The sequence below is a fragment of the Manacus vitellinus genome, unplaced genomic scaffold (assembly GCF_001715985.3).
Source record: "Manacus vitellinus isolate BGI_N305 unplaced genomic scaffold, ASM171598v3 scaffold_78_pilon, whole genome shotgun sequence".
NCBI lineage: Eukaryota > Metazoa > Chordata > Aves > Passeriformes > Pipridae > Manacus > Manacus vitellinus.
Window position 1 is genome coordinate 2,191,725 of NW_021940807.1, and position 24,997 is coordinate 2,216,721.

The following is a 24,997-nucleotide window of genomic DNA, read 5'->3' on the forward strand; positions in this document are numbered from 1 at the left end:
AGGCTGCCCCAGTGGAGTGGAGAAAGGGCAGCACTCTGCTCAGAGCCAGTGACAAGTACAAGATGAGGCAGGAGGGCACAGCCATGAAGCTGCTTATCCATGATGTGGAGCTGAAAGATGCTGGAGAATACACGTGTGTGTGTGGAGAGCAGGAGACAACAGCTGCCTTGATAGTGCATGGTAAAAAAAACCATATACAAATATCTGTATTATACTGTGCATTTCTTTGTCAGCTCACTGATATTGGTCGTGGCTGAATTGTTCCTTTACATTTGTAAGCTCTCTGTAAGATCTGGTTGTATCCAGGCTGCTTTTCTCCTCCTGTCTGTTGGTTTGTCCGATGTCCCAGAATGAAAACCTCTCACCCTAAAGTGTTGTCTGCCTCTGTACCACCCCATCCCTCCTGTAATCTGTGTGCCACGTGTCGTGTTTAACGTCCTCTGTCCACTTTGTGACCTTCAGCCCTGCCAGCACTTTTCAAAGAAGGCCTGAAGGACCTGCAAGCCCTGGAAAGCCAAACAGCCACTCTGCGCTGTGAGCTGTCCAAGGCTGCAGCTGTGGCGTGGAAGAAAGGGAATAAAATGCTCAGGGCAAGTGAAAAACACATCATGAGGCAGGAGAGTGGCCTTGCTGAGCTGGAAATCCGTGACCTGGAGCTGCAGGATGCAGGAGATTACACCTGTGTGTGTGGAGACCAGCACACCACGGCGTCTCTGGCAGTGAATGGTAAATGCAGATGAGCGTCCACTTTCTGTTCCTCTGTCTCTGGCTGTGTGAAGTGTCCACCCATCAGCTTTTCCTTAGGGATTAATTTGTGTGCAGGAAAGGAGAGCTTCTTGTCCTGACGTTTAATTTTGGTCTGATATTCCTGAAAAGGAAGCTGAGGATTTGGCTGTTTCTCCATGCAAACTCCAGTGTTGTAGGTTTAAGGGAATAAACACCTAGAGGAGACTCCTGTTAGACCAGCTGATTTGTCCTGTCCCTGTGATAAATTCTTTAAATTCCACCTTGTATGCATCCAGCCTGTTGTACCTTGACCTGTCAGCTCAGCACTTCTTTGTCTTACAGTCACTGCTGGATTCAGTTTTCCAGATCATCATAGCAATAACCTCAGCCTCAAAGTCCAAACCCCCTGATCTGGCCAGATTTGAACTTCATCATGCTGATGGCTTAGTTTAAACACGCTATTAACTTTCCATTCCCAGCCCTGCCAGTGCTTTTCAAGGAAGAACTGAAGAGTGAAGAAGCCCAGGAAGGAGCATCAGTCACTCTGAGTTGTGAATTAACCAAAGAAGCTCCAGTGAAGTGGAAAATTGGGCCCAAAGTGCTGAAAGCAAGTGACAAATATCAAATGAGACAGTCTGGCACCACTGCAGAGCTGGTCATTCATGACCTAGAAGTAAAAGATGCTGGAGATTACACCTGTGTGTGTGGTGACCAGAAGACAACAGCAACCTTGGCAGTTCATGGTAAAAAGACCTTATTAAAATTGATAAATAACTCTAGAGACAGGCATCATTCTGAAGTTCAGTTGTTTCTTCCCTGGGTTAGTAGCTTGTCTCTTTTTTTTTAATCCCTTTCTCTTCATTCTATTTATAACTCATTTCTTGCTGAGAGAGAGTCGCTCACGGCAAATTTTGGGGTCATTATTAATCTGTCCTTTGAAAAGAGAAAACAAGATGTTTCTTTCTGCCCAAATCCCCTCTTCTTGGATATTTACGTTTTCCAGCTCCAGCCCTGTGGTTCACTTCAGTCAACCCCAGTTTTCTCCAAAACACACAGGTATGGTCTGTCAGCACCTGCCCAGGAACCGGACAGAGGAGAAGTGAGGGTTAAATAAACCAACCCATAAATAAATCCTTTTGTTAATAACCTCATTACCTGATCTCTGCTCTCCTCCCATTGATGAATATCCATGTTAATGAAATAACAGTCCTTGACTTTGAGGAACTTGGTCAGAGGTTCAGTTCTGCCTCTCCAGATTCTTCCAAAAACAGGGATCTGGGCTTTCCTGAGACATGGACTTTTCCTGAGGCATTTGGGGTGTACCCCTTTACACAAGGCACTTTTGTGGGTAAATGTCAATAATTAGTTTTCCTGAAGGTTGCTTCCTGTAGGTTGTTCTGTCTTTGGGTTGTGATTCCAAAATGGGAAATAGCAAGAATCTGAAATTCTCGTTACATGTAATGGCCCTTCAAACTTCAATTTACAACTAGAACTAGTTTTATTTTTAAATCTGACTGCTTTCAGGTAGGTGGGGCTATAATATTTTAATTTAAAAAACCCCAGAAAATAACAATATCAGCCTCCAAGAAATGCTACTTGTGTGGGTAAAATAGTCCTGTGTGCAGCAGTGTTATTTATGAGTGCTGTTGATCTCAGATCTGGGTCTTTCTGTCTTCTTCTTTCACTGTGAATAACAACTGTCCCTTAGGGTGACTGAAATCACATCACACTTGAAGTAGGATGCTTTTGGAGTTTCTAAACTTGGTTATGCCTAAGCATGTCTATAATAGGCTGGGGGAAAAAAAAAGGCATAAGGGGAAATAATCTCAAGCGTGAAAAAGAAATTGGGATTTTAATTCTGGTTTTCTGCTGACCATCTGTCCGTGTTGCATCCTTCAGCTCTGCCCCCACTCTTTAAGGAAGAGCTCCAGGACAAGGAAGCAGGAGAAGGTGGAGAAGTCGCCCTGCACTGTGAGCTCACCAAGGCTGCTCCAGTGCAGTGGTGGAAGGACCAGAGGATGCTCAAAGCGAGCGAGAAATACAAAATGAGGCAGGAAGGGACCAAGGCAGAGCTGGTGATCCATGAAATAGCTGAGGAGGATGCAGGAGGCTACACCTGTGTGTGTGGGGAGCACCGGAGCACAGCTGTCCTGACAGTCCAGGGTAAAGCCATCCTGACCTCCTGTTTCCTGGCTGGAAGCCTCTGCCCTCTGCTATAACTGTTCAGTTTTACACACCTGTTTGTTCAACCTTATTAACTGAACTCCCATTCATTTGAAAATATTCCCTGCCCCTCCTCACCTGCAGGCTGTGCCAACTGGAAAATCCCAATCTGCCTTTCTCTGTCCCATCCTCTTGTCTTTTCCTTTCCTTAAACACATGCCTGCTGCTCTTTCATCTTTCCCTTCTGCCATTCCTTTCCCAACACACAAACCCACTATTCTTTGGTCTTTCCTTTCCTGCATTTATTCTCCAAAACACAAATCTGTTTATTCTTTGCCATTCCTTTCTGGCATTCTCAATACTGACCATTGTAATATGGGGAAAAAGAAGTGTTAGTTAGTTACAATTTCTTCTGTACTGAGCTATGCTTATATTGGGCTTTGTGCCCATAACCTCTGTCCTCATGCACAGATTTCCATTGGGAGACTAATTTCCTAAGGCTGTAGATCTCCTGCCAGCTTTGTTTTGTTGGAAGAACCACTTGCTGTGAAAACAAAACTGGTGTTTCAGCTTCAGAGTGCTGGAGATGGGAAATGTGCCAAATCTGGTTTAATCCCGTTTTCTATCTTGGATATTTTAACTTAGTCTCTCTGCTGGGGACACTAAGTTTTTTAGATCTGAGGTATCCAACCTTGTCAAACAGGTGGAATGTCCCATCATCCCACTTACTTAATAGAGGGACATATGTGAAGGTCACCACATTTATTTCAAGGACATGACTTGCAATGGGTTACAGGAACTATGTTCAGTGAGGAAAAACATGTTCTGAGACAAGAACACAGGCTGGGATTCAGCATCTGGAGATTTTCTTTGGGGTCAGGAAGAACCTTTGAGTTCCTGGATGAACCTTTTCAAGGATAGCTCGAGGAAGAACATGAGGATGAGTGAGGAGCTGTGCCAACACTCAGAACACAGTAGAACAGCTGAATAAGTAGGAAAAGAGAGCACGAAGATGTGAAGTGTGTGGGAGACACCAACAAATGGGAACTAAGGAGCTCAGAGATGATATTCTTGGTTTTTCTCTCATGGACATTGGTAGAAAGCATATTGTTGAGGACAGGGCAGTTTTGCTAGTAGGAAGCCAGCATAAACCCCAAAGGATTAGGATGTATATTCCCACTAGGATATTTTCACTTCTCTTCCCTCTCTTCTTTGCTGATGCTCGACCTTCCATAACTTTCAGACCTTCCCCCACTGTCAGTTCCTCACCCATCCCTGGAGACGTCCTCAGTCTGTAACACTTTTTACCTGCATCCTTCAGCTGTGCCTCCATTTTTCCAAGAAGAAATGACCAGCAAGGAAGCAGTAGAAGGTGGAATGGCCACTTTTCAGTGTGAGCTCAGCAAGGCATCTGCCCCTGTGCAGTGGAAGAAGGGCCACCACGTCCTCACCTCGGGCAAGAAGCACAGCATGAGGCAGGAAGGCCGTGTTGTGGAGCTGATGGTTCATGACTTGGACCTGGATGACAGTGGAGATTATACCTGTGTGTGTGGAGACAAGAGCACCACAGCTGCCTTAACAGTGCATGGTAAAGTAACCCTTGGGATGGTTCTCCAAACCTTAGAGCTGCCCAAGCCTCTGTTGTTATGGTCTGTTCCCATTCCCTTTCTGTTTGCTTGGGTTTTCCCGTTCCTTTGGACTTTATGTGCTTCCTCCTTGTGTCAGAATTGGGATAAGAGTTCCCTGTTGGTGTTTGTCCCCCTCAACTGTGTTGGTTCATCTCACCTTCTCAGTGTCCAGGGAAGTTGGGGGAGATTTTCCATTGTGTCCCACTGACCTGCATCAGGGCTCAGCATTTCACCATCCATCCATCCATCCTCTCCCACGGGACTTTTGCTTTTTAAGGAATATTCACACTCTCTGTGGTACCCTTTTACTCTTCAGCACTGCCTCCAGAATTCAAGAGAGGCCTGAAGGACCTTGAGGCCGTGGAAAATGGCACAGCTGCTCTGCACTGCGAGCTGACTAAACCTGCCCTGGTGGAGTGGAAGAAAGGGCAGGAGGTGCTCAAGGCAAGCAGCAAGTATAAAATGAGTCAAGAAGGTGCTGTTGCAAAGCTGATTATCCGTGAGCTGGATGTGGAGGATGCTGGAGATTACACCTGTGTGTGTGGAGATCAGCAGACAACTGCCACTCTGACAGTCAACGGTAAAAACAAAGGAAAAAAGCCACAAGGTTTTCTGAAATTAAAAATAAGAACAGTGGTTTAGTGTTGCTGAAGGAAAAGACCTGATTTGCAAATCGTGAGGTGTGCAGGATAGTGTGGTTTTGTACAGTCTCAGAGACAGGCAGAAAATGGGAATTGAGATGCAAAACAGTGCATTTTTCAGCATGTTACTTTCAGGATAATCATAATCTCTCCTGCAAGTGGCATGCCCTAAGAGGGAATTTGAACTCCTAAAATTCCCTGCCTTAAGAGGGAATTTGAACTCCTAAAATTCCCTGCCTTAACAGGGAATTTGAACTCCTAAAATTCCCTGCCTTAACAGGGAATCTGAACTCTTGCAATTCCCTGCCCTTAGAGGGAGTCTGAGCTCTCAAAATTCCCTGCTTTAAGAGGGAATATGAACTCCTAGAATTCCCTGCCTTAAGAGGGAGTCTGAGCTCTTACAACTCCCTGCTGACCTTCAGAACACCTTCAGTGATCAGGGCAATGTGTTGGCTACTTTTGGAGTAGGAAAACAACTGTGCCATTTTTAGATCACAGATTAGATTAAGCTTCCGTACACTTCATGGCAAAATGTAACTTCTTGAAATCCATTTCTTCTTGTTCTGTAGATGTTCCTATTTCATCTCTGGGGAAATAGCCTTGTACTTTGAGTGTAGGATATAGAGGTTTAGAGATATCAGCAAAACAAGCTCTTTTGGTGCTTTCATTTTCTTTCAACTCCCTCTTTCCCAAGCCCCAACTGCGGAATGTTGCAAGTAATTTTTTCTGTTTTATAGCCCTACCAGCACTTTTTAAACGAGAGCTCCAGGACACCGAGGCAGAGGAAGGTGGCACAGCCACCCTGAGGTGTGAGCTGACCAAAGCCAAGGCTCCAGTGGAGTGGAGGAAAGGGGATGTCACCCTCTACCCTGGTTTGAAATACGAGATGAAGCAGCAGGGCTGCACTGCTGAACTGGCCATTTCTGACCTAGAACTGGATGATTCAGGAATATACACCTGTGACTCTGGACACCAGCAGACAACAGCTGTGGTGACTGTACATGGTAGGCACAGTGTTGACCCTTGGCTCAACAAACGTGGAGTGGAAGGAGGTTCTCTTGGTGTTCTCTACTTGCTTTGCTGCTGGTCCCTGCCAGAATAAATGTTCTTCTTTGGCACGACAAATGGTCAGGTTAGAAAGGTTGTTCTTGCAGTATCTTGAGTGATTAATGAGCATCAAAGCTTATTAGAATCATAGAATGGCTTGGGTTGGAAGGGACCTCAAAGATCATCTCATTCCAACCCCTTGCCATGGGCAGGAACACCTTCCACTAGACCAGGTTGCTCAGAGCCCTGTCCAACCTGGCCTTGGACATTGTCATGATGTCAAAATATGCTGAACTCTCCTCCCCTGAGTACAGGGAGTGTGGCTGGGTATGGGAATGGCATAAGGGATGATAAGAGAGGCAACAGTTAGGGGATAAAGGATTTCTCTGACAGATGACTGTGCTCTATTATTACTGAAGGCTTTGAACTTCAGGTGTAAATGTTCCTCCACCCCTTCTTCTACCATTCAGAGCAAGACCTTACCTGAAATCTGAATTTCCTCTCCCATTTATCAGTTAATGTGTTTTGAATACCAGTTTGATCACTATATGTTTATACAAGCTCTATTTGGGTGAAAAAATACTCTGCTTAGTATTGCAAACTCAGAGACCTCTCTTAAGGAACAAGGGTTGGTGTGAGAGAGAGCGTGTCCCAGGGATCTTTGCCTAAAGCACCTGTAGTTGACATGGAGACACTTCCATGTGAAAGTCTGGCTCCTTCAGGCCACAAACCACTCTCTAAAATCAGATCTTTCCTCACTTCACCGCCAGTCCTCAGCTCTTGGTTCACATGATGGTTCAAGAAAGATGCTGCCGAGACAGAGAGTTGCAGCCCAAGGATTATGGAATCATTTCTGAAGAATGATGGTAGGATTGTGTCCTTCTTGGGCTAAAACACTCTTGAAACGTTTCCCTCTCAAATTTTGCAGCACTGCCTGTCACATTTAAGCAACCCCTGCAGAATCAGGAATCCGAGGAGGGAAGCACAGCCACGTTCTGCTGTGAGCTGTCGAAACCCAAAGCTGCTGTGGAGTGGAGGAAAGGAGGAGTGGGGCTGCAGCCCAGCCAGAAATATGAAATGAGGCAGAGGGAATGCCTGGTAGAGCTCTTGATACATAACCTCAAATTAGAAGATACAGGAGAGTACAGCTGTGACACTGGGGCTGAGGAAACCAAGGCAGCTTTAAACGTGAAAGGTACGTGGGCTGAGCTGACTCCTAAAGCAGCAGATCCCATTCAATGTGCAAAGCAGCAGTTTCAGTGTGAATATTTTTAAATATATTATTCTTTTTCTCTATAAATATTTTCTTTTTCACCTGACATACTGAGATTTTATTTTGTTCTAATGAGAATGGAAGAGGATGATACTTTGTTCTTCTGGTGCTGCATTTGAGCTTTGGGTTCTAATAAAGAAATATTTTCCAGCTCTGTGGCCAACAAGAAATTAAAGAAAGAACAATAATTTAACATAACATCTGCATATTTCACTTGACACGTTGTTTAAATATTTTTAAAAAGTATTTTCTTCCAAATCCTGTAAGAAGACAGGCAACGAACGACCTTCCTGATCTGTCAAGGCTGCTCATGGAATTTTGAATTTCTAGCTCTTGAGATCACTGTTAGACCAACTGAAGGATAAATTCACTCAAAGAATTCAACCCTGGGAAGGATTTGAGTCAAGAAACAAAGGAAATAAAGGCAATAAATGTTATGGGTTCTTCTGATGTAGCAAGACCTAGTAGCTCCAGGCAAATTAGAAAACATGGATCCTGCCCAGGAATGTCTCACTTGAAAAGCAGAGTATCTTCTCTGGAGTGTCAGTCTGTGTCAACCAGGACTTGACTCAGGCTTCAATAAAAGCTTCTTTGTTTGTCTCCTTTAGCTCTGCCAGTTCTTTTCAAAAAGCAGCTCAAAGATGAGGAGGCAGAAGAAGGAGCTGCGGTGAAATTCCAGTGTGAGCTGACGAAGGATAACGCAGCAGTGGAGTGGAGGAAAGGCACCATGGAACTCTTCCCGTGTGCCAAATATGACATTAAATTAAGTGGTTGCACGGCTGAACTTGTGATTCACAGTGTGGAGCCAGAGGATGCTTCTGATTACACATGTGACACGGGAGACCAGCAGAGCACTGCAGTCCTCAGAGTGCATGGTTAGCGTTGCATCAGACTGGAACAGAGGAGAGAAGGCATTTGTGGAAATGTGTGAATGGTGTTATTTAATTTACTGGTGAATATGAATCCTTCTAAAAGTTAGGAGATTGAGGAAAACTGCTGTCCAGACATAAACAGAGCACAGAGAAGTGGATCTTGTGGGACAGGGTTCCTATTTCAGCCTGTAAAGCACAGTGTGCAGTGCACTGACAGCTTTCTCTGATGTGACAAAAGCAAGAAACTCTGAATCATGGGGACCTTTATATTCCAATAGATCTTTATTTCTAGCACTTTGCATTCATTCCTGGCTCACTTGAATCAAAAACAAATCATGCATCATTTAAAAAAGCATTTTAAGTTTAATTATATTTAATCTTCCCATGAAGACCCTGAGAATGCTGTGTTTAACTAAACCAGGAATGATGACTGTGATTGATCACAGAATTACAGCATGGCTAAAGTTAGGAGGGACCACAGCAGGTCATTTGGTCCAACCTCCCTGCTCAGGCAGGGCCATCCCAGCACCATCTGTGAAATGTTTGTGGTCATCTCAAACAGTTGGGTGGAACCTGTGGCTTTGATCTAAACCACAACCTTTCAAACTACATCCTCTGGCTGAACCTGACCCACGAAGCAGCCACAGGGTCAGCTCTGAGTGAGAGAGCCTGTGACTGCTTTCCATGTCTCACAGCAGGGTTTAGACAGAGGAATCACAAGCACTGAGATTCCAGTTTCCCCAGTTGCTCACACACACCCACAGGATATTCCCTTCTGGTTTCCATCCGTTGTCTGAGCAGATCCACATCCTCTTGATTAAATATGCATTTGTGCATCATCTGGAAAGACTCACTGGTGCTGGTCCAGGGTCTTGAAAAGATAACTGAGAAACCAAAAAAGAGTTTAAAGCTTTACATCATTTAGGTGTTGGAAATCATGAGTATTTCTATAAAAATGAAGAAATTTATGCCTGTTTTAATCAGAAAGTAGCAGGTTTTGCTTAGTCAAAATCTTTCTGTGTGTGTAAGTTTTCAGTCTCCAGAACAGGTGCATAAAAGGTTTTGATGTGGACGCCCTTGACTTTAAGGGAAACATATCTGGGGAAGTTTCTGATCCTCTCTTTGTTTGGGTGTACACAATATAAGACTCTTTGTGGGCAAAAAAAAAGGTGGTTTTATTATCATATAACCCCCTAATGCAAAATTGCCCCGCAGCGTCAGAGCCCGGGCGCTTGTGCTGAGCTGTGCATTCCAGGGAACAGATCCCGTGTTATTTATCTCTTCCTCACTTTGCAGCCACCAAACCCCGGCTGAGGCAGCAGCTGAAGGACGAAGAGGTGGAAGTGGGGGGGACAGCCAGGCTGCGCTGCGAGATCTCCATCAGCAAGGCAGAGGTGGAGTGGAGGAAGGACGGAGCTGTCCTGCACCCCAGCTCCAAGTACGAGATGTGGCAGGACGGGACCCTCCGGGAGCTCCGCGTTCACCGCCTGGAGCCTGGAGATGCCGGGGAGTATTCCTGCAAGGCTGGAGATGAGATGACCTCTGCCAAACTGACAGTGAAAGGCAAGAACTGTTTGTTGGGGCGAGGAGGTTTTCACTTGAGGAGGCTAAGGTTTCACCACGTCATCATTATTACTGTGAGGAACGCAGAGCACAGGAAGGGTGTCCTAAAAAAAATCTGGTGGTCATTGGATGTGCCGAAGCAAAGATTGACGTGGTGGACAGGGGAGGATGAAGCAGCTGTGATTTGTGACTCATAGCTTGAAATATTTGCTTGACATCATATGCAGGGGGGTGAACAGATGGTCCATCCCCAGCTTCCAGTCACACGGCAGCTGCATCTGGCCTGAATGCCATCGCAGAGCTTGGACCACTAGTGTGGAACAAACACTGCCAGCATCTCTACAGGCTGCTCCATGTTGTAGATCCTCTGCACATTACACCCAGCTGCACCATTTGTCGTGCAGATGGTGACCTCAGTTGTAGGAATATCTGCTGTGTTTGCTCGCATGAAGATTTCACTGCTTTCTTTGATGGTTGGACTCAACAATCCTAGAGGTGTTTTCCAACCTTAAGGATTCTATGATTCCTTTAGTATTCCCCAGCAGATTTGGGGTACATATATATTTGGGGGTATGTTGGGGGCTGTCTTTGTGATCTTTGCACAGATCTGCAGGAGTTCAGCTGTCCTAGAAGCAGGACTCAAGCCAACTGTGCTTACATTAATCCAGTGAGTCCTGCTGAGAGGACAAAGCCATCCAGCTCCTCAAGACATTTGGAGCATCAACATGGAGTAAACGCAATTCTGTTTGCAAAAATATGATAAAAAGGATCAGGTTTTAATGTTACTCGATGAAGATATCTAAGTTCAAGTGTAACAAATTTCAAAACCCTCATTTTGGCATCTGGCATTCATGCCTTGTTCACCCAGTTAGTGTCAAACATTAAATTAAAAAATCAATATGTAATGTATCTCTGAGAAAGGACAAGTGATAAAACCACTGTTTGAAAGTTAATTGCCCTTTTACCAAGTACACTGAAAGCCGAATTTGGGATGTGATTTGAGAGGCTGTGCTGTTTCCATCCTTGGAGATACTTGAAGCTCAGCTGGACAAGATGCTGAGCAGCCTGCTGTGAGTCGGCCCTGCCTTGAGCAGTGGTTGGACCAAGTGACCTCCATAAGTCCCCTGTAACCTGTTTCATTAACGATTCGATGATCTGATCCGTGTTTTCCCTTCCATTCCCCGCTCCTGACTGTTTGCAGAGCCCGACGTGACCATCGTGAGCGGCCTGAAGGACACGGAGGTGTTCGAGGGGGACGACGTCACGTTCCGGTGCCAGGTTTCCCACGAGAACGCCAGGGATGTGGAATGGAAGCTGCAGGATGTCGCCCTGCAAAACAACGAGATGAACGAGATCTCGGTGGAAAAAGGGAAGGTCCACACCCTGACCCTGAGGAAGGTGACGGAGCAGGACATTGGCACCGTCACCTTCCGGGTGGGATGTCACACGTCCACGGCAGAGCTCACGGTGAAAGGTAAAGGCTCTGCGTGGGGGTGGGACAGGGTCAATGAGGACAGCTGATGTTTTGCTTATGCTGACAGTAAATTCACGTCCATAATTCACCCCTGTTTAGGTCATGTTAGTGCTTCAGAGCACACGTGATGTACTGGTGTGGTCTCATAGACTGCAATCACCATGGATAGACAGTGAATATGTCACCAGGGTCCTGAAGCTAGCTGGTTCCTAAAGAAACTCCTGTGTTTGCCTCAGGAGTTGGATTGAAAAACCTGGAATTTTCACTGCTTTCATTCTCCTTTTTAGAAACATAGAATGATTTGGGTTTGAAGGGACCTTTAAAGGTCATCTAGCCCAACCCTCCTGCACTGAGCAGGGACATCTTCAACAGATCAGGTTGCTCAGACCTTTTTTTTCCTTCTTTGGTGTCTTTCTTTCTCCAAACATCATTTATTTGGAGAAATTCTCCACCCAACATCCTTTTCTTTGAAGCTGGTTTTAACCCCTCAGTAGAAATTGAAGTTTGGTTTTGGTTTTTTTTTTTTTTTTTAATAATGCTTAACCATTCAGCTGTGGCTTTAACACCACAGGGAAAAGAGACAAAGACGCCTGGAAATGCCTTTGCTGTGTTTGTAATTTCAGTGCCACCTCCCGTATTTAAGGAGAAACTGCAGAGCCTGGAACTGCAGGAGGAAGACACAGCCGTGCTCAGGTGCCAGGTCTCCCAGCCCAACGCTCAGGTGAAGTGGAAGAAGGGCACTCAGGTGATCTCCCCAAGCTCCAAGTATGAAATCAGGCAGGAAGGAACAGTCCACACCTTAAAGATTTTTCACTTAAACGCAGAAGACTCTGGCAAATACACCTGTGATAATGGAAACGAACAAACGACAGCCACTGTAACTGTTAAAGGTGGGTTGTTTTAAGATGAGAAACTTGCTCCACTTCCTCAGTTTGGCTCCACCAAGAGGGTTCTATCGACTCTCCTTGACTTCAGATGTCCTTTGCTGGCATAAAGCAGATGAGACCTTTTGTTTTGGTTAAGTCCTGTGGTGTCCTGAGCAAAGAAAATGGAGGGACCCAAAGTGCAGTAACTACTTCCAGAATCTGAGACCCAAGGGCCTCTTTCTGGTCACTCAGAAAACCAAGGCTGGAGCTAAAATAAGACCATTTTTGATGTCTCAGCATCCCTTGAGCTGTAGTTCTATCTCAGAAAATGATGCTCAAGCATGACAGTGTTCCAACTTGGACACTCAGCTCCAGTTGACAAGCAGCATTTCTAGTGCCAAGGGTCTGAAGATAGGTGTGATGTGGCAATATATCAGTTTTTCCAAATCTAATCAGATATAAATACAGCACTGAGGTGACTTTTCTGAGATACCAGATCAGCAGAAGCAAAGAGGATCCAGAGTGTTATTGTGAATTACTGTCTTTTGGAATATCCCTTGAGGATTCTCCTGTTAAGGATACTCACCTGCTTGCTATCACACTAATGCCAGGATTTGGTGAGACCAGAATATCAGTGCTCTGAGCAGATCCTCTGGTGGTGGTTGCCTGTTTGTGTCTCTGTGTGTGCCCTCAACCACTCCAGCACTCCTTGAAAAAAATTCCAAACCCAGGAAGCTGAGGAAGGCTCTACAGTCACCCTCCAGCCTTGATCCAGTCATTCCCCATCCATCTCACAAAATACACCACCCATTCCTACATCACCTGCAAGGACTGTCAGATCTCTCTCCTTTTATAAGTGTCTGACACCCAGTTCCTGTGAATTCCCTCTTTTTCCTGGAGCCCAAGCTCCTCCCCTTGTAAATAACAACTCATAAATGTGGAGCCACTGAGGTAATTCCAGGCAACTGTACTCAAGGAGCTAAACACGTGGGACATCATAAATCAACCCATCAAAACTCCGTCGTGACCCATCAGAGACAACATCAGTGCAGAGGCTTCCAGGGTTCATTTCTCTGCTGGGTCCAGTTTTCAAAAAAAGGGGCATCATATAAAGATGTTTCTCCCAGATACCCAAGAACTTAGGCCAGGAGTTGTGGCTTTGGTACCCATCTGGAGAGACATGCACTTAGATTCTCAAGACTCTGTATCCATGACCATTCCAGTGTAAGAAGGAGCATAATCCTAGAGGTGCTTGGTGTGTACAGTGTCCAGTGACTCTCCAGGAGTGCAGAGTGCTTAGAGCTCCTGGAAACCCAGCACTTTCTGTCATTCCTTGTTTCAGTTTTGAAGTAATTTTGGAATTGAGCTTGAACCAAATTTGGAATGGCACCAGAGCTTCATTTAACAAAAGTCTTAGTGACACAGCTATTGAAACATAATTTTTTTTCCCCTCTGATTTCTCCTGGTTCAGCTTTGCCTGTAACCTTCACACAACCACTGCAGAACCAACAGGCTGAAGAAGGTGGTACCATCACTTTGAGCTGTGAGGTGTCGAGGTCAACCACCACAGTGCAGTGGAAGAAGGGCGGGACTGTGCTGAGACCAAGTGACAAATACAAGATGCGTCAGGCCGGGCCCGTGGCTGAGCTGACCATCCACAACCTGAGTGGAGCTGATGCTGGGGAATACACCTGTGACACAGGGGACCAGCAAACCACAGCTGTGGTGCACCTGAAAGGTGGGGCTTTGGGTGTGGGAGAGCTGAGCAGAGCTTGGTATCACAGCAGGGGCGTGTTTATTTAATAATCTGGCAGCTAAACGTTGTCCTGTGCCCAAACTGAATCGTGGGGATGCCAGAGATGAGTGATTTCAGAGGGATAAGAACTGGGTCAGTTATCTCTGGGGAATCAGAAATAGGTCTTTAGTCACTGATTATGATAAAGGCACCCACTGAAATTTGTTGACAATGCTTTCCCAATATATAGATTGAGTTATAAATATATATTTTATGCACTCATTACGACAGAACCACAGAATATTCTGAGTTGGAAGGGACCCACAAGGATCACAGAGTCCAGCTCTTAAGTGAATGGCTCATAGAGGGATCAAATGCATGACCTTGATGTTATTAGCACCATGCTCTGACCAACTGAGCTAATCTCAGGGTCCTTATATATTTATCATATACATAATACAGTATAAGATGCATACTTTTTAGACTATGTGTGCAAAATATATATGCAGATTTATATGTACATAAGTCATGGATCTGTAAGGTTGTAACATGTTACTACAATGCCTGTGTACCTACATTTCCATGAATTTAGAATCCTAGAGCCACAGAATGGTTTGGGTTGGAAGGAACCTTGAAGAACATTTAATTCCAACACCCCTGCCACGGGTAGGGATACCACCCACTAGATCAGGTTGCTCAGGGCCTCATCCAGCCTTTCCTTGAACACTTCCAGGGATGGGGCATCCACAATTTCTCTGGGCAACCTGTGCCAGGGCCTCCCCCCCCTCACAGGGAAGAATTTCTTTCTAACATCTAATCTAAACCTGTCCTCTTTTGGTTTAAAACCACTGCCCCTTGTCCTGTCACTACCTGCCCATATAAAAAGTCCCTCTCCCTCCTTTTCATGAGCCCCCTTAAGGTCTTAGAAGGCAATGAGGTCTCCTCAGAGCCTTCTCTTCTCCAGGCTGAACACCACCAGATTTAGCATTTAGGGCTTCAAATAACGATAGCATAGTCCTATCAAGGAAGAGCAGAACTAAATGTTTAACCCAGGAAACATCACTTGAAAGTAGACACCAAACTCTGTTGACCTTTCCATAAAGAACCAGCAGTGGCCATAGTGGAGATGCTGAAGGACGTCACCTTGTACGAAGGGGAGGACGCGGTGTTCGAGTGCAGGCTGTCCCGGGAAACAACCCAGGATGCCAAGTGGTTCCTGGGGGATGTGCCCCTGCAATCCAACGAGATGAATGAGATCAGAGTCCAGGGGACACGTCACAGTCTGATCCTGAGGAAGGTGACCCTGGAGGACTGCGGGTCCATCAGCTTCAAAGTCGGGGAGCACACGTCAGCAGCACAGCTGAAGGTCCAAGGTGAGCAATGCCAGAGGGAGAGGGACTGGGCAGATGCTGGTACACTTGCTTTGGCTTCTGGAGAGGTGTATTTGGGATTAGGGGTCCTTGGAAATTTTGGGATATTCTGCTAACCTAATTTAGGCATTTAAGAGTTAGATATGTACATCTGAGCTGGTCGTTTCGGTAATTTTTATTGTCCGTGGATGAAGATTAATATTAACATCCTTTGGAGACCACCCAACTAAGCAGCCAATCATATGTTGGAATCAATGCTGAAAGATGTCAGTAATATGCTCTGAATTAATCTCCTACTCATGATGTTTTTAGATCATATTTACTGAAAAAAATGTCTGAAAATTTAAAAAAACCCTTTCTATTAAGTCACATAGAATGATTTGGAAAGATGATCCATGGCAATATTGCAGGTTCCTCTCTGATCTGGTGCAAAGTATAACCATAGACCCCCAACTCTGATCTGGGGGTGAGGTGGATCAGGCTGTTGCAGAACTGATGGTTCCCTCTTCCCCACAGCTGCTCCGGTCATCTTTGTGAAGGCACTCCAGAACCTGGAGCTGCAGGAGGGTGGCACAGCTCACCTGTCCTGTGAGGTGTCCAAGCCTGACGTCCCCGTGGAGTGGAAGAAAGGCACGTCTGTGATCCACTCCAGCCAGAAGTGCAGCATCAAGCAGGAGGGGAAGGTGCACACGCTGGTGATCCGCGATCTGAACCGCGCGGACGCGGGCGAGTACAGCTGCCAGACAGCTGATGGGAGGACCGTGGCCAGGCTGGAAGTTAAAGGTATGGTTTCCTCTCTGTTCAGCAGTGGTGAAAGGAGGACACATCAATTTTAAGAGCTCTCTAGTGCAAGAGAGACAATGATTAGTGGAACAAGTGCAGTAGAGGCCAACAAGTTTCTCAGGGGGCCGGAGAACATGAAATATGGGGGACAAATTTTTATCGGGGCCTGTTGTGATAAGAAAAAAGGTGATGGATATAAACTGAAAGAAAGACAATTTAGATTAGATATAAGACAGATGTTTTTCACAATGAGGGTGGTGAAGCCCTGGCGCAGGTTGCCCAGAGAAGCTGTGGCTGTCCTGTCCCTGGAAACATTCAAGGCCAGGTTGGATGGGCTTGGAGCAACCTGGTCTAGTGGAAGGTGTCCCTGCCCATGGCAGGGGGTTGGAATGGGTTGGTCTTTAAGGTCCCTTTCAATTTAAACCATTCTAGGATTCTAAGTAAAAGGAGGGGTAAGGGTGGCTGCATTTGTTAAGAGTGGGGAAGAGAAGGTTGAAGGGGGGACTTCTTTGCTGTCTGCAGCTTCTTAATGGAGGCCTACAGAGGAAAGAGAGAATTTTCTTGGAATGCTCAGTAAACAGATGACAGGAAACAGTTGAAAGCTGCAGCAAGAGAAATTAATTTTAGAAAAAAAACAACCTTTCACAATGAAGGGGTGGTCAGACATTGGAACAGACACCCAGAGGGGTGGAGGAATCTCCATCCATGGAGGACCTCCAGAGGTCCCTTCAGCCTTAATTATTCTGTAATTGATCCCTGGTTGCATGATCTGATGCCTCACGTCTGCAGATGTGTGTTCTTTGAATGATTTTATCCTCTCCTGTGATTTTTATTTCAAGGATGAAAAGCTATCTGGCCTTCTGAAATAATTACTGAAATTAATTGGGAACTCTTTGTGAAAAGAAGGCTGGGATATGGGGACAGAAATGTAGCTCATATAGAACTCAATTTTTTCCTGCTGATTAACTCCCCTTCCTCCTCCTCATCCTCCTCTGTCTAGCTCAGGCCTAGTCATCCCTGTTCCTGGCAGCTCCCCTTAGGTAAATGCAGCCAGAGTCATGCATGAACTTCATGAATGGCACTATCAGTACCTTAAAAATCAAACATTCCTATTTTTTCTATTTTTGCTTCACCCATATTTTTTTTTCCCCTCTTTGCACCATTCCCCCCCCCCCCTCAAGGCCTCCCCGTGCTGTTCAAGCACTGGCTGAAGAACGAGGAGGTGGAGGAAGGTCGCACGGCCCTGTTGTTCTGTGAGCTGACAAAGCCCAACGCGCACGTGGAGTGGAGGAAAGGGGACACTGTTCTGCAGGCAGGTGACAAGTACGAGATCCGGCAGGAGGGGACACGTGTGGAGCTCCTCATCTACGATGCTGAGGCTCAGGATGCTGGGGAGTACACGTGTGACTCGGGGGATCAGCAGACCACGGCGTCGCTGCAAGTCAAAGGTAGGAGAAGGATTTTTTTGGAGGCAGGGAAGTCGTGGCTGTGACTGTTCTCCACAGGGGTGATCGTGGAATCATCTGGGGCAGGCTGGACAGGGCTCTGAGCAACCTGGTCTAGTAGATGGTTTCCTGCCCATGGGGTTGGAATGAGATGATCTTTAAGGTCCCTTCTGACCCAAACCATTCTGTGATTTAGGTTGGAAAAGACCTCTGTTGAGTTAACCCAACCATTAACCCAACACTGCTAAGTCCACCACTAAACCATGTCCCCAAATGTCAAATCCACACAGAACTTTTGTCACCGAATTGCCATCAACACTGTATCTCTGAGTTACAACTGCAGGAAAGGGTCTGATTTGCAATCTGTCCTCCAGAGAAGAATTTAGTGCCTTTTAAACCCAGTTCTAATTCTGCAGTTGCAGTTTTCATCTCGCTGTGACAGCTGGGAACAAAACTGCAGCTGCTGCTAGGGAAGGGTATGTACAAGAGCAGTTAGAGAATTTGCCTACTACCTGTCAAGAAAATGAGGATATTTCACCATATTTAGAATAAACTCATTTTAAATGGAGCCCTTGTACCTACTAGTGCCTGAGCAGCCCAACAGTTGTGGCTCTTGGCCTTTTTCTAGTGGCTTTGTTTTTGGATTTTATACTAAGAGTTCTATGTCTTTTGACTTGAACATCAAGACTATATTTTTTAGATCTTGAGTTTGGTCACCATAACCCACTCCTGCTCACTGTGAGGTTTCAATGCCCAAAGTCTTATGTCCCAGCTGAAGGAACTGGGGTTTTTTTAACCTGGAGAAAAGCAGGCTCAGGGGAGATGTTATCACTCTCTACAACTACATGAAAGGATGTTGTCATGAGGTAGAGGTTGGTCTCTTCTCCCAAGTTAAAAGCAATAAGACAAGAGGAAATGGCCCCAAGATGCACCAGGGGGGGTTAGACTGGATCTAAGGAAAAAATTCTTCACTGGAAGGGTGGTCAGGCATTGGAACAGGCTGCCCAGGGAAGAGGTGGAGTCACCATCCCTGGAAATATTTAAAGGACGTGTTATGTGGCACTTGGGACATGGTTTAGGAGTGGCCTCGACAGTGCTGGGTTGATGGTTGGACTTGAAGATCTTAAAGGTCTTTTCCAACCTAAACGATTCTCGTTCTCAGTGCTGTGATTAGCACTGTCGTGCCTCTATCTGCTTACACTGAAAATGGTGGCTATGCCCATGTGGAGACCTTTAGAGCCCCTGTGACCTCTAACAACCCTTTATGGAGCAGCAGTGGACACCCTCCCAGCATCAGCAGCTGATCCCTTGAGCCTCTGGCTGTGGCACAGCTCAGGGTGTGGCTCAGAACGAGGGGAACAGCCAAGCTGGAGAAGTTACAAGCGAGTTCCTCACCTCTGAGAGCTGTCACTGATGCAGTTGCTTCTCCACCACAGTACTGCCATTGCTGTTTAACAAAGAGCTGAGAAACGTAGAGACTGAAGAAGGGGGAACGGCTGTTTTGCACTGTGAGATCTCCAGGCCGGACGCCCCCGTTGAGTGGAGGAAAGGAGGGGTGGTCATTGAGCCCAGTGACAAGTACGAGATGAAGCTGAAGGGCAGCATAGCTGAGCTGATCATCCATGGTGTAGAGCCTGATGACTGTGGGGATTATACCTGCAGCACTGGATACGAGATCACCACGGGTTCTGTGTACGTGCAAGGTAAGGGGAAGCGTGATGGAAATGCTCCCGTTTGGCTGCCTGGATTTCTGGCTCCAAAGTCTTTGAGAGTAACTGGACAAAATGGTCTCAGATGCAAACAGCTGAAAGGCCATTCGTTTCTTTCCTGATTCCAGTGAAGATATAAACACTCACCTCCAGGCTGAGGTTGGACCAATGTTTTTAAGTAAAACTAGTTCAAAGTGCTGTGCACTGGTGGTACTGCTGAAAAACTGCTTGCTTGGAGCAGTGGTCGTAAAAAACACTGACATTCTTGTTATAACTGATTTCAGCCTCTATCTTTGTTATTCTTATTACTCTTTTAAAGCACTCAAGTGAACATTTAAATCTTAAGCTACATCTCTGCCTCCTACAATGCCACCGCAGACGGCTGCAATGCACAGGCATGACCTGGTCATGGAGTGGAGTTTCCTCCCAGTGAAATGGTGCTTGCAGAGACACACACTGCTCCTGGAAGCAGGTGGAGGATGGAAGGTGGTTTCTGACTCCCTTCAAGAAAATTTTAGCTCTTTTTTATTTTTTCCCCCTGGAACAATGCTACAAGTTTAACTCTCCAAGGATGACTCACACTTGTGTTAGTTCTGCAGGGAGCCACGTGTGTGTGTGTGTGTGTTTATGCTCTCGTTTTCCTTTGGCACCTTCTCTTGCTCTGTCGTGCAGAAGAAGCAGCAGTGGTAGTTTCTGGTTTAAGGAACACAGACGTCTTTGTGGGTGAGTCAGCCACGTTCACCTGCGAGCTCTCGCACCCGGGCGTGAGGAACGTGCAGTGGTGGCTCGATGGGACCCCCCTCCACAACAACCTGGTGACTGAAATCTCTGAGCAGGACGGGAGGATCCACACTCTGACCCTAAATGACGTGGCCTGCCACGACTCAGGCACTGTCACCTTCAGGGCTGGGTCCCTTATATCTTCAGCTAAATTATTAGTCAAAGGTATTTCCTTGTTGGAAAGAAACACACGGCCACCTCTGGACCTGCTCCGTGTGCTGATGCTTCTGCCTTCCAGGCTACCCTTACTAAATCCCTTCACAGCTCTTCTGTGCCCTGCAACCCTCCACTTCTGCAAGTCACCAATACCCAACCCAGAAGTCTTACAGGTACAACCACGTCGATTTTTGCAGTGGTTCAGGTGAGGAAGGGTTGCAGGCTCAGGGCTGCTGCTTTCACCTGATGTCAAAGAAGAGATGAACATAAACAGCTGTAGTAGCACCTGACTTTGTATCCCCACTTCAACTCTTTTGAATAATACCCCAAAATCTTGTGGAGCTGGTAATTCACAAAATTATCACAGTCAGGCTACTGCTGCTCAGCTCATCCTGTTCCCAGGACAAGACTTTGAGCTGTCCCTGTAAAGCAAAGGATGTATGACATTGTAGGAACACAGTGACAAAATGAGCCTCGTTTGTTGAATAGTCATCACTGCCCTAACAGAGCTTTCTGGTCTGTTAAATAACTATTTTTCTCATTTGGTAAGGGTAGCCACAAGCTGCAAATAACACCGAGCTCCAGACTTGATAAAGCAAGTTCCCTCCCAGTCAGTCCTTTTACAACCATGGGGAAAAACTGCTATTTTTCAGACAAAATTAATGTTTGTTCCTTGCTTGGAGAAAGGATTTGTATATACAGAGATATAAAGGGTTAAAAGATCCTTATTTAAATCTACCCCAAGAGGAGCAATCCACAATATGGAATTGTAGTCAGTGGTTGATGTCTCCTCTGTATAGTCTCTTGTACATTCAGAAAATTTGAATCTCTACAAAGATAAAATGCCAAAGCACTTCTTCCTGATCTCAGAATGGTGCAGCAACAACAGAGTGTGCAAACCCCACACATCTTGTGTCTGCCTATTTCAATTTGAGTTTCAGGTTTTCAGAAACAGAACCTGGTTATGAACTCTCTAGGGAACAAATGCCAGTGGGTCTAATACATAAATTAAAAATAAATGCATCACTAGGTGTCCTGCTCAGTCAAATAAAAGGCTCCTGAGAAGTTTCCACTTCACAGAATCACAGTATATTTGATATTGGAAAGGACCCTTGGAGATCATCTACAGATGCTACTACACATAGGAATGGGGATATTTTTTGCTGCTGTGAAGGAAAGATTTCTTTATTGTGAGCTTGAATCACAGTAGCATATAATTATAATTGTATTAACAGACACTTTCAGGCCCTTTTTGTCCATAAATTTAAAAGTAGATCCGTCTTTGGACTGTATTTCAGTCTACCTGGCTATCCATGGCTTGTCCTTCATCAAGGAGCAAATCAACTTTCTCTCTATTCCATGTGCCTCGTTCTCCTGCTTTAAGGCATGCTGGTAACTGGATATATTCCATAAAAAGTGAGGTCTCAGCCCTTCTTATTGGGCCTCTACCATATCATTGTCCTACAACTGCACTCGTTCAGTGGCCCAGTGTGACAACATCTTCATGTTTGGGAGGTGGGGAGAATGGGAAAGGGTGAAGGAGCTGCTGCCTTCTTCTGACCCCTTTGGGCAGGTGAGAATTACAGGTCCTGGTGCCCACATTGGCTCCCAAGTCCCAGGGAGCTTTCTGCCGTTCTGCACGGGTGAATAGGGGCACCAAGGTCCTTTCCCAGCGGTGGCAAAGAGGGAAGGGGCAGTGGATCCAGGACATTTCCCTTCTCCAGTGCCACAGGTGATATTTGCTGTGAGAGGTCTTATGAAAGGAGATGGTGTTGTGCTCCTCATCTGCACAGATCCCTTCTTCCTTCTTCAGTCCTGGTGTCACCAAAACATCTCCATGGTCTTCCATCCAGGCCTCCTCTCCATAAACACACCTGCAGACACAGGGAGTGGCAGAGGGAACCCCAGGGAGTGGGATCAAGCCTTGCTACAAAGTTCCCAAAAGATGTTTGCAAAACTGCCTTTGCTTCCCAAGGTCTGCTTGTAGCATCCCAAATCCTCAACCTCATGCACCGGTTTCAGGAGGAGCATTCCCAGACTGAGGCCCTGTGTAGTTTATTCCTGCTGGCTTGTGATCAGAACAACTCTTTGAAAGATAAGGGCATACCAAAGAATCATAGAATGTCCTGAGCTGGAAGGGACCCACAAGGATTATCGAGCCCAATTCCTGATGGTGTATCAGCTTTCTCTGGCTGTCCCTTTGTAGCCCTATCAATTTTTTTTGGAAGTTGACATAATTCTGCTGAGAATGATGTTGCAAAGAGACTTCCACTTTCAGACTTCATTGAGGTTTTTCTTTTCAGCATGAGTGGTCCAACCTGAAAACTCAGGAGGGACTCCTTGACTACTCTGGAAGCTCATAATGTTTTAGATTAGATATATCTACAGTGCCCTACAGCTGCCTGACAAGAAACAAAACCACTATTTTAAAAGAAAGAATGGATGCTCAAAAGCAGCCTCATGGATCTCATGTTCTTCATAGGAGCTGCATATCCAGCAACATTTTATAAGCTCTCAGTCTGAGATGTCAGTGGTTCATGGTGCATCTCTAGATGAGCTGCTGTAAAGGAAATCATATTGTTTTTCCCCCATCTGTGTGTCTGCTGCAGAGGAACACGTGGCTAATCAAAACAATGTGTACCTGCCCCTGTGGAATGCCCTTTTTTGTCACAGTTATCCTGGATCTTTGCTCCTCACACTGCCAGTGACTCCTGACAGCCCAGGACAGGAATGGGTGTTTGCATTAGAGGACTGGGTTTCTTTCCCATGGGTAGTTGCAGTTTGCTCATACAAGGAACCTCCAGTAGAGTTTGGGATGTGTTGCTATTTCTCTGTGAGGCTGAGAGTTACAGGGAACCACTCCCAGCATCCCACCCACTGCTCTCTCCTCTGTTTTACCCTTGTGCTCCACCTCCGGGAGGCAGAACTCTTTCACACCCAGTGCTTCCCAGTCTGGGAGATCTCAGGGATGCTGGGAGAAAAACTAAGCCCAGAGGGAATTCCCCCAGATGTTCTGCTCAGAAGTCCACATTCAGGAGTTTTAAAGCACGAACCTTAATTGCTGGTGGCCCGTTTTCCAGTGTGGTGGTCATGTCCTAACATACCAGTTTGGCTTCAACCCTGCTTGATGCTGACACAAGCACAGACTAAACTGCTAGTTCCCAGCTCGCACTGATGCTCTGCCTGCTCCTCACGAGCTCCGTGCTTGTCAAAAAACTCTCCAAGTTGCCATTTCCATGGGGATCCGCTAATGCATGTCCTTCCTGACGTGTTGGTTAACAGATCCCACCATTGAAGTGGTCAGTCCCATGCAGGACATAACTGTTGATGAAGATGGCCCAGCAGAGTTCATATGCCAGTATTCTAGGCCAGTGCACGCCATCTGGAAGAAAAATGATCAGGAAATACATGCAGATGGGCAGCGAGTGATTATCGATCAGGACTGGAATGTGAGCATGCTAAAAATTAACCCTACGGTCCCAGAAGACACTGGCATCTATTCTTGTGAAGCTGGAGGCACTAAAGTGATGGCTACACTTGATGTTCAAGGTGAGGCCTTCCAGCCAAAGAAGGGAGACTGTCATGGTTTCCAAATAAAAGAGGTAGAAAAATCATGGCAGCACTTCGGAACACATCAGATACCTGCTCTTGGTGTTCACTCCAGTACTGATAATAAACTGGGAATTGGTGGGAATTGCATATGAAAATGCAGCATTAGCTCAGTTCTAATTAACTCTCACTTGTGACACCACTCACCTGTTGCACCTCTTCTGCAAAGAACTGGAACATTGGTGTGATGGTTTGTGTCCTGCTGAATTATTGTGAAACCACAGATGTAATCTTTGTCCAAAGGAATAATAAGAATTTTTTTTGCTCTTAAATAGCACTTTTTACACCCAGTGTGCCTTAAAACCAGTAAATAATGGATAGCATGGAATACTGTTTGATTTCTGCTGAGCTAAGGTAATTTACTTTTTCAAATAGTGATCCTTCTCACTTGGCATCAGCATTTGGGAAGGCCCCAAGGAACAGTAAATAAAAACATTAAAACTAAATTTAGGATTTTCCATGGATGTCTTATTTTTTTTTTCTGCTGCATATGGAATTACTGTGTTTGCTTTACCAAGTGAATTACTGTGATCAGCAAGAGCAGTGTTTCTGATTTATGAATATTTGTGGCTGTTTTGCCTTCTTGCTTAACTGGAGCTGTTAGTGCAGAAGAACAGGGTGTTATTTATTGTAATGTTTTCTGCATCTATAAGCACTTTCCATTTTAGGGATTTAAAAGGATTTTAATGAATAAAAGCATCCCAGAGGAGGTAGACTTAGCAATTGGCTGCTTTCCCTAATTAGGGAAACCAGCGCTTCAAAAGATAACCAACTTGGATTTGTTCTAAGAAAATGATACATTCTGCAAGAAGGATTTTCAAACACCTCATTGTTCTCCATAAATATGAATATTATAAAATACAGGATTTTTTTACTATCGTAGAATCCTAGAGTGGTTTGGGTTGGAAGGGACCTTAAAGATCATCCAGTTCCACCCCTCTGCCATGGGCAGGGACGCCTTCCACTAATCCCAGGTTGCTCCAAGCTCCATCCAACCTGGCTTTGAACACTTCCAGGGATGGGGAGCCCACACACAGTCTCTCTGGGCAACTTGTAATTAGCAATAAGCTAATCAATAGCTAGTAACTTTCTTTTCCTTTTTACTATTAAATTAATTGTTGAGTTTGTTGGTATTTTTTAAATTTTATTTATTTTAA

General features: G+C 45.5%; 1 protein-coding gene across 1 annotated transcript in view; it reads left to right on the top strand.

Annotated features, from left to right (window-relative positions):
• The window catches only part of OBSCN (obscurin, cytoskeletal calmodulin and titin-interacting RhoGEF), a gene marked incomplete at its 3' end in the record, with an annotated part of 185,620 nt that overhangs the window by 96,210 nt on the left and 64,413 nt on the right, over positions 1-24,997 (top strand). Inside the window, exons 51-67 of the mRNA XM_029964680.1 lie at positions 1,206-1,469; positions 2,626-2,889; positions 4,211-4,477; positions 4,834-5,097; positions 5,896-6,162; positions 7,134-7,400; positions 8,087-8,353; positions 9,647-9,913; positions 11,115-11,387; positions 12,011-12,277; positions 13,725-13,991; positions 15,092-15,361; positions 15,875-16,141; positions 17,323-17,589; positions 19,023-19,289; positions 19,968-20,240; positions 23,514-23,780. Of these exons, the coding sequence (XP_029820540.1) occupies positions 1,206-1,469; positions 2,626-2,889; positions 4,211-4,477; positions 4,834-5,097; positions 5,896-6,162; positions 7,134-7,400; positions 8,087-8,353; positions 9,647-9,913; positions 11,115-11,387; positions 12,011-12,277; positions 13,725-13,991; positions 15,092-15,361; positions 15,875-16,141; positions 17,323-17,589; positions 19,023-19,289; positions 19,968-20,240; positions 23,514-23,780 (4,545 nt within the window). The remainder of the gene's footprint in view (positions 1-1,205; positions 1,470-2,625; positions 2,890-4,210; positions 4,478-4,833; positions 5,098-5,895; positions 6,163-7,133; positions 7,401-8,086; positions 8,354-9,646; positions 9,914-11,114; positions 11,388-12,010; positions 12,278-13,724; positions 13,992-15,091; positions 15,362-15,874; positions 16,142-17,322; positions 17,590-19,022; positions 19,290-19,967; positions 20,241-23,513; positions 23,781-24,997) is intronic.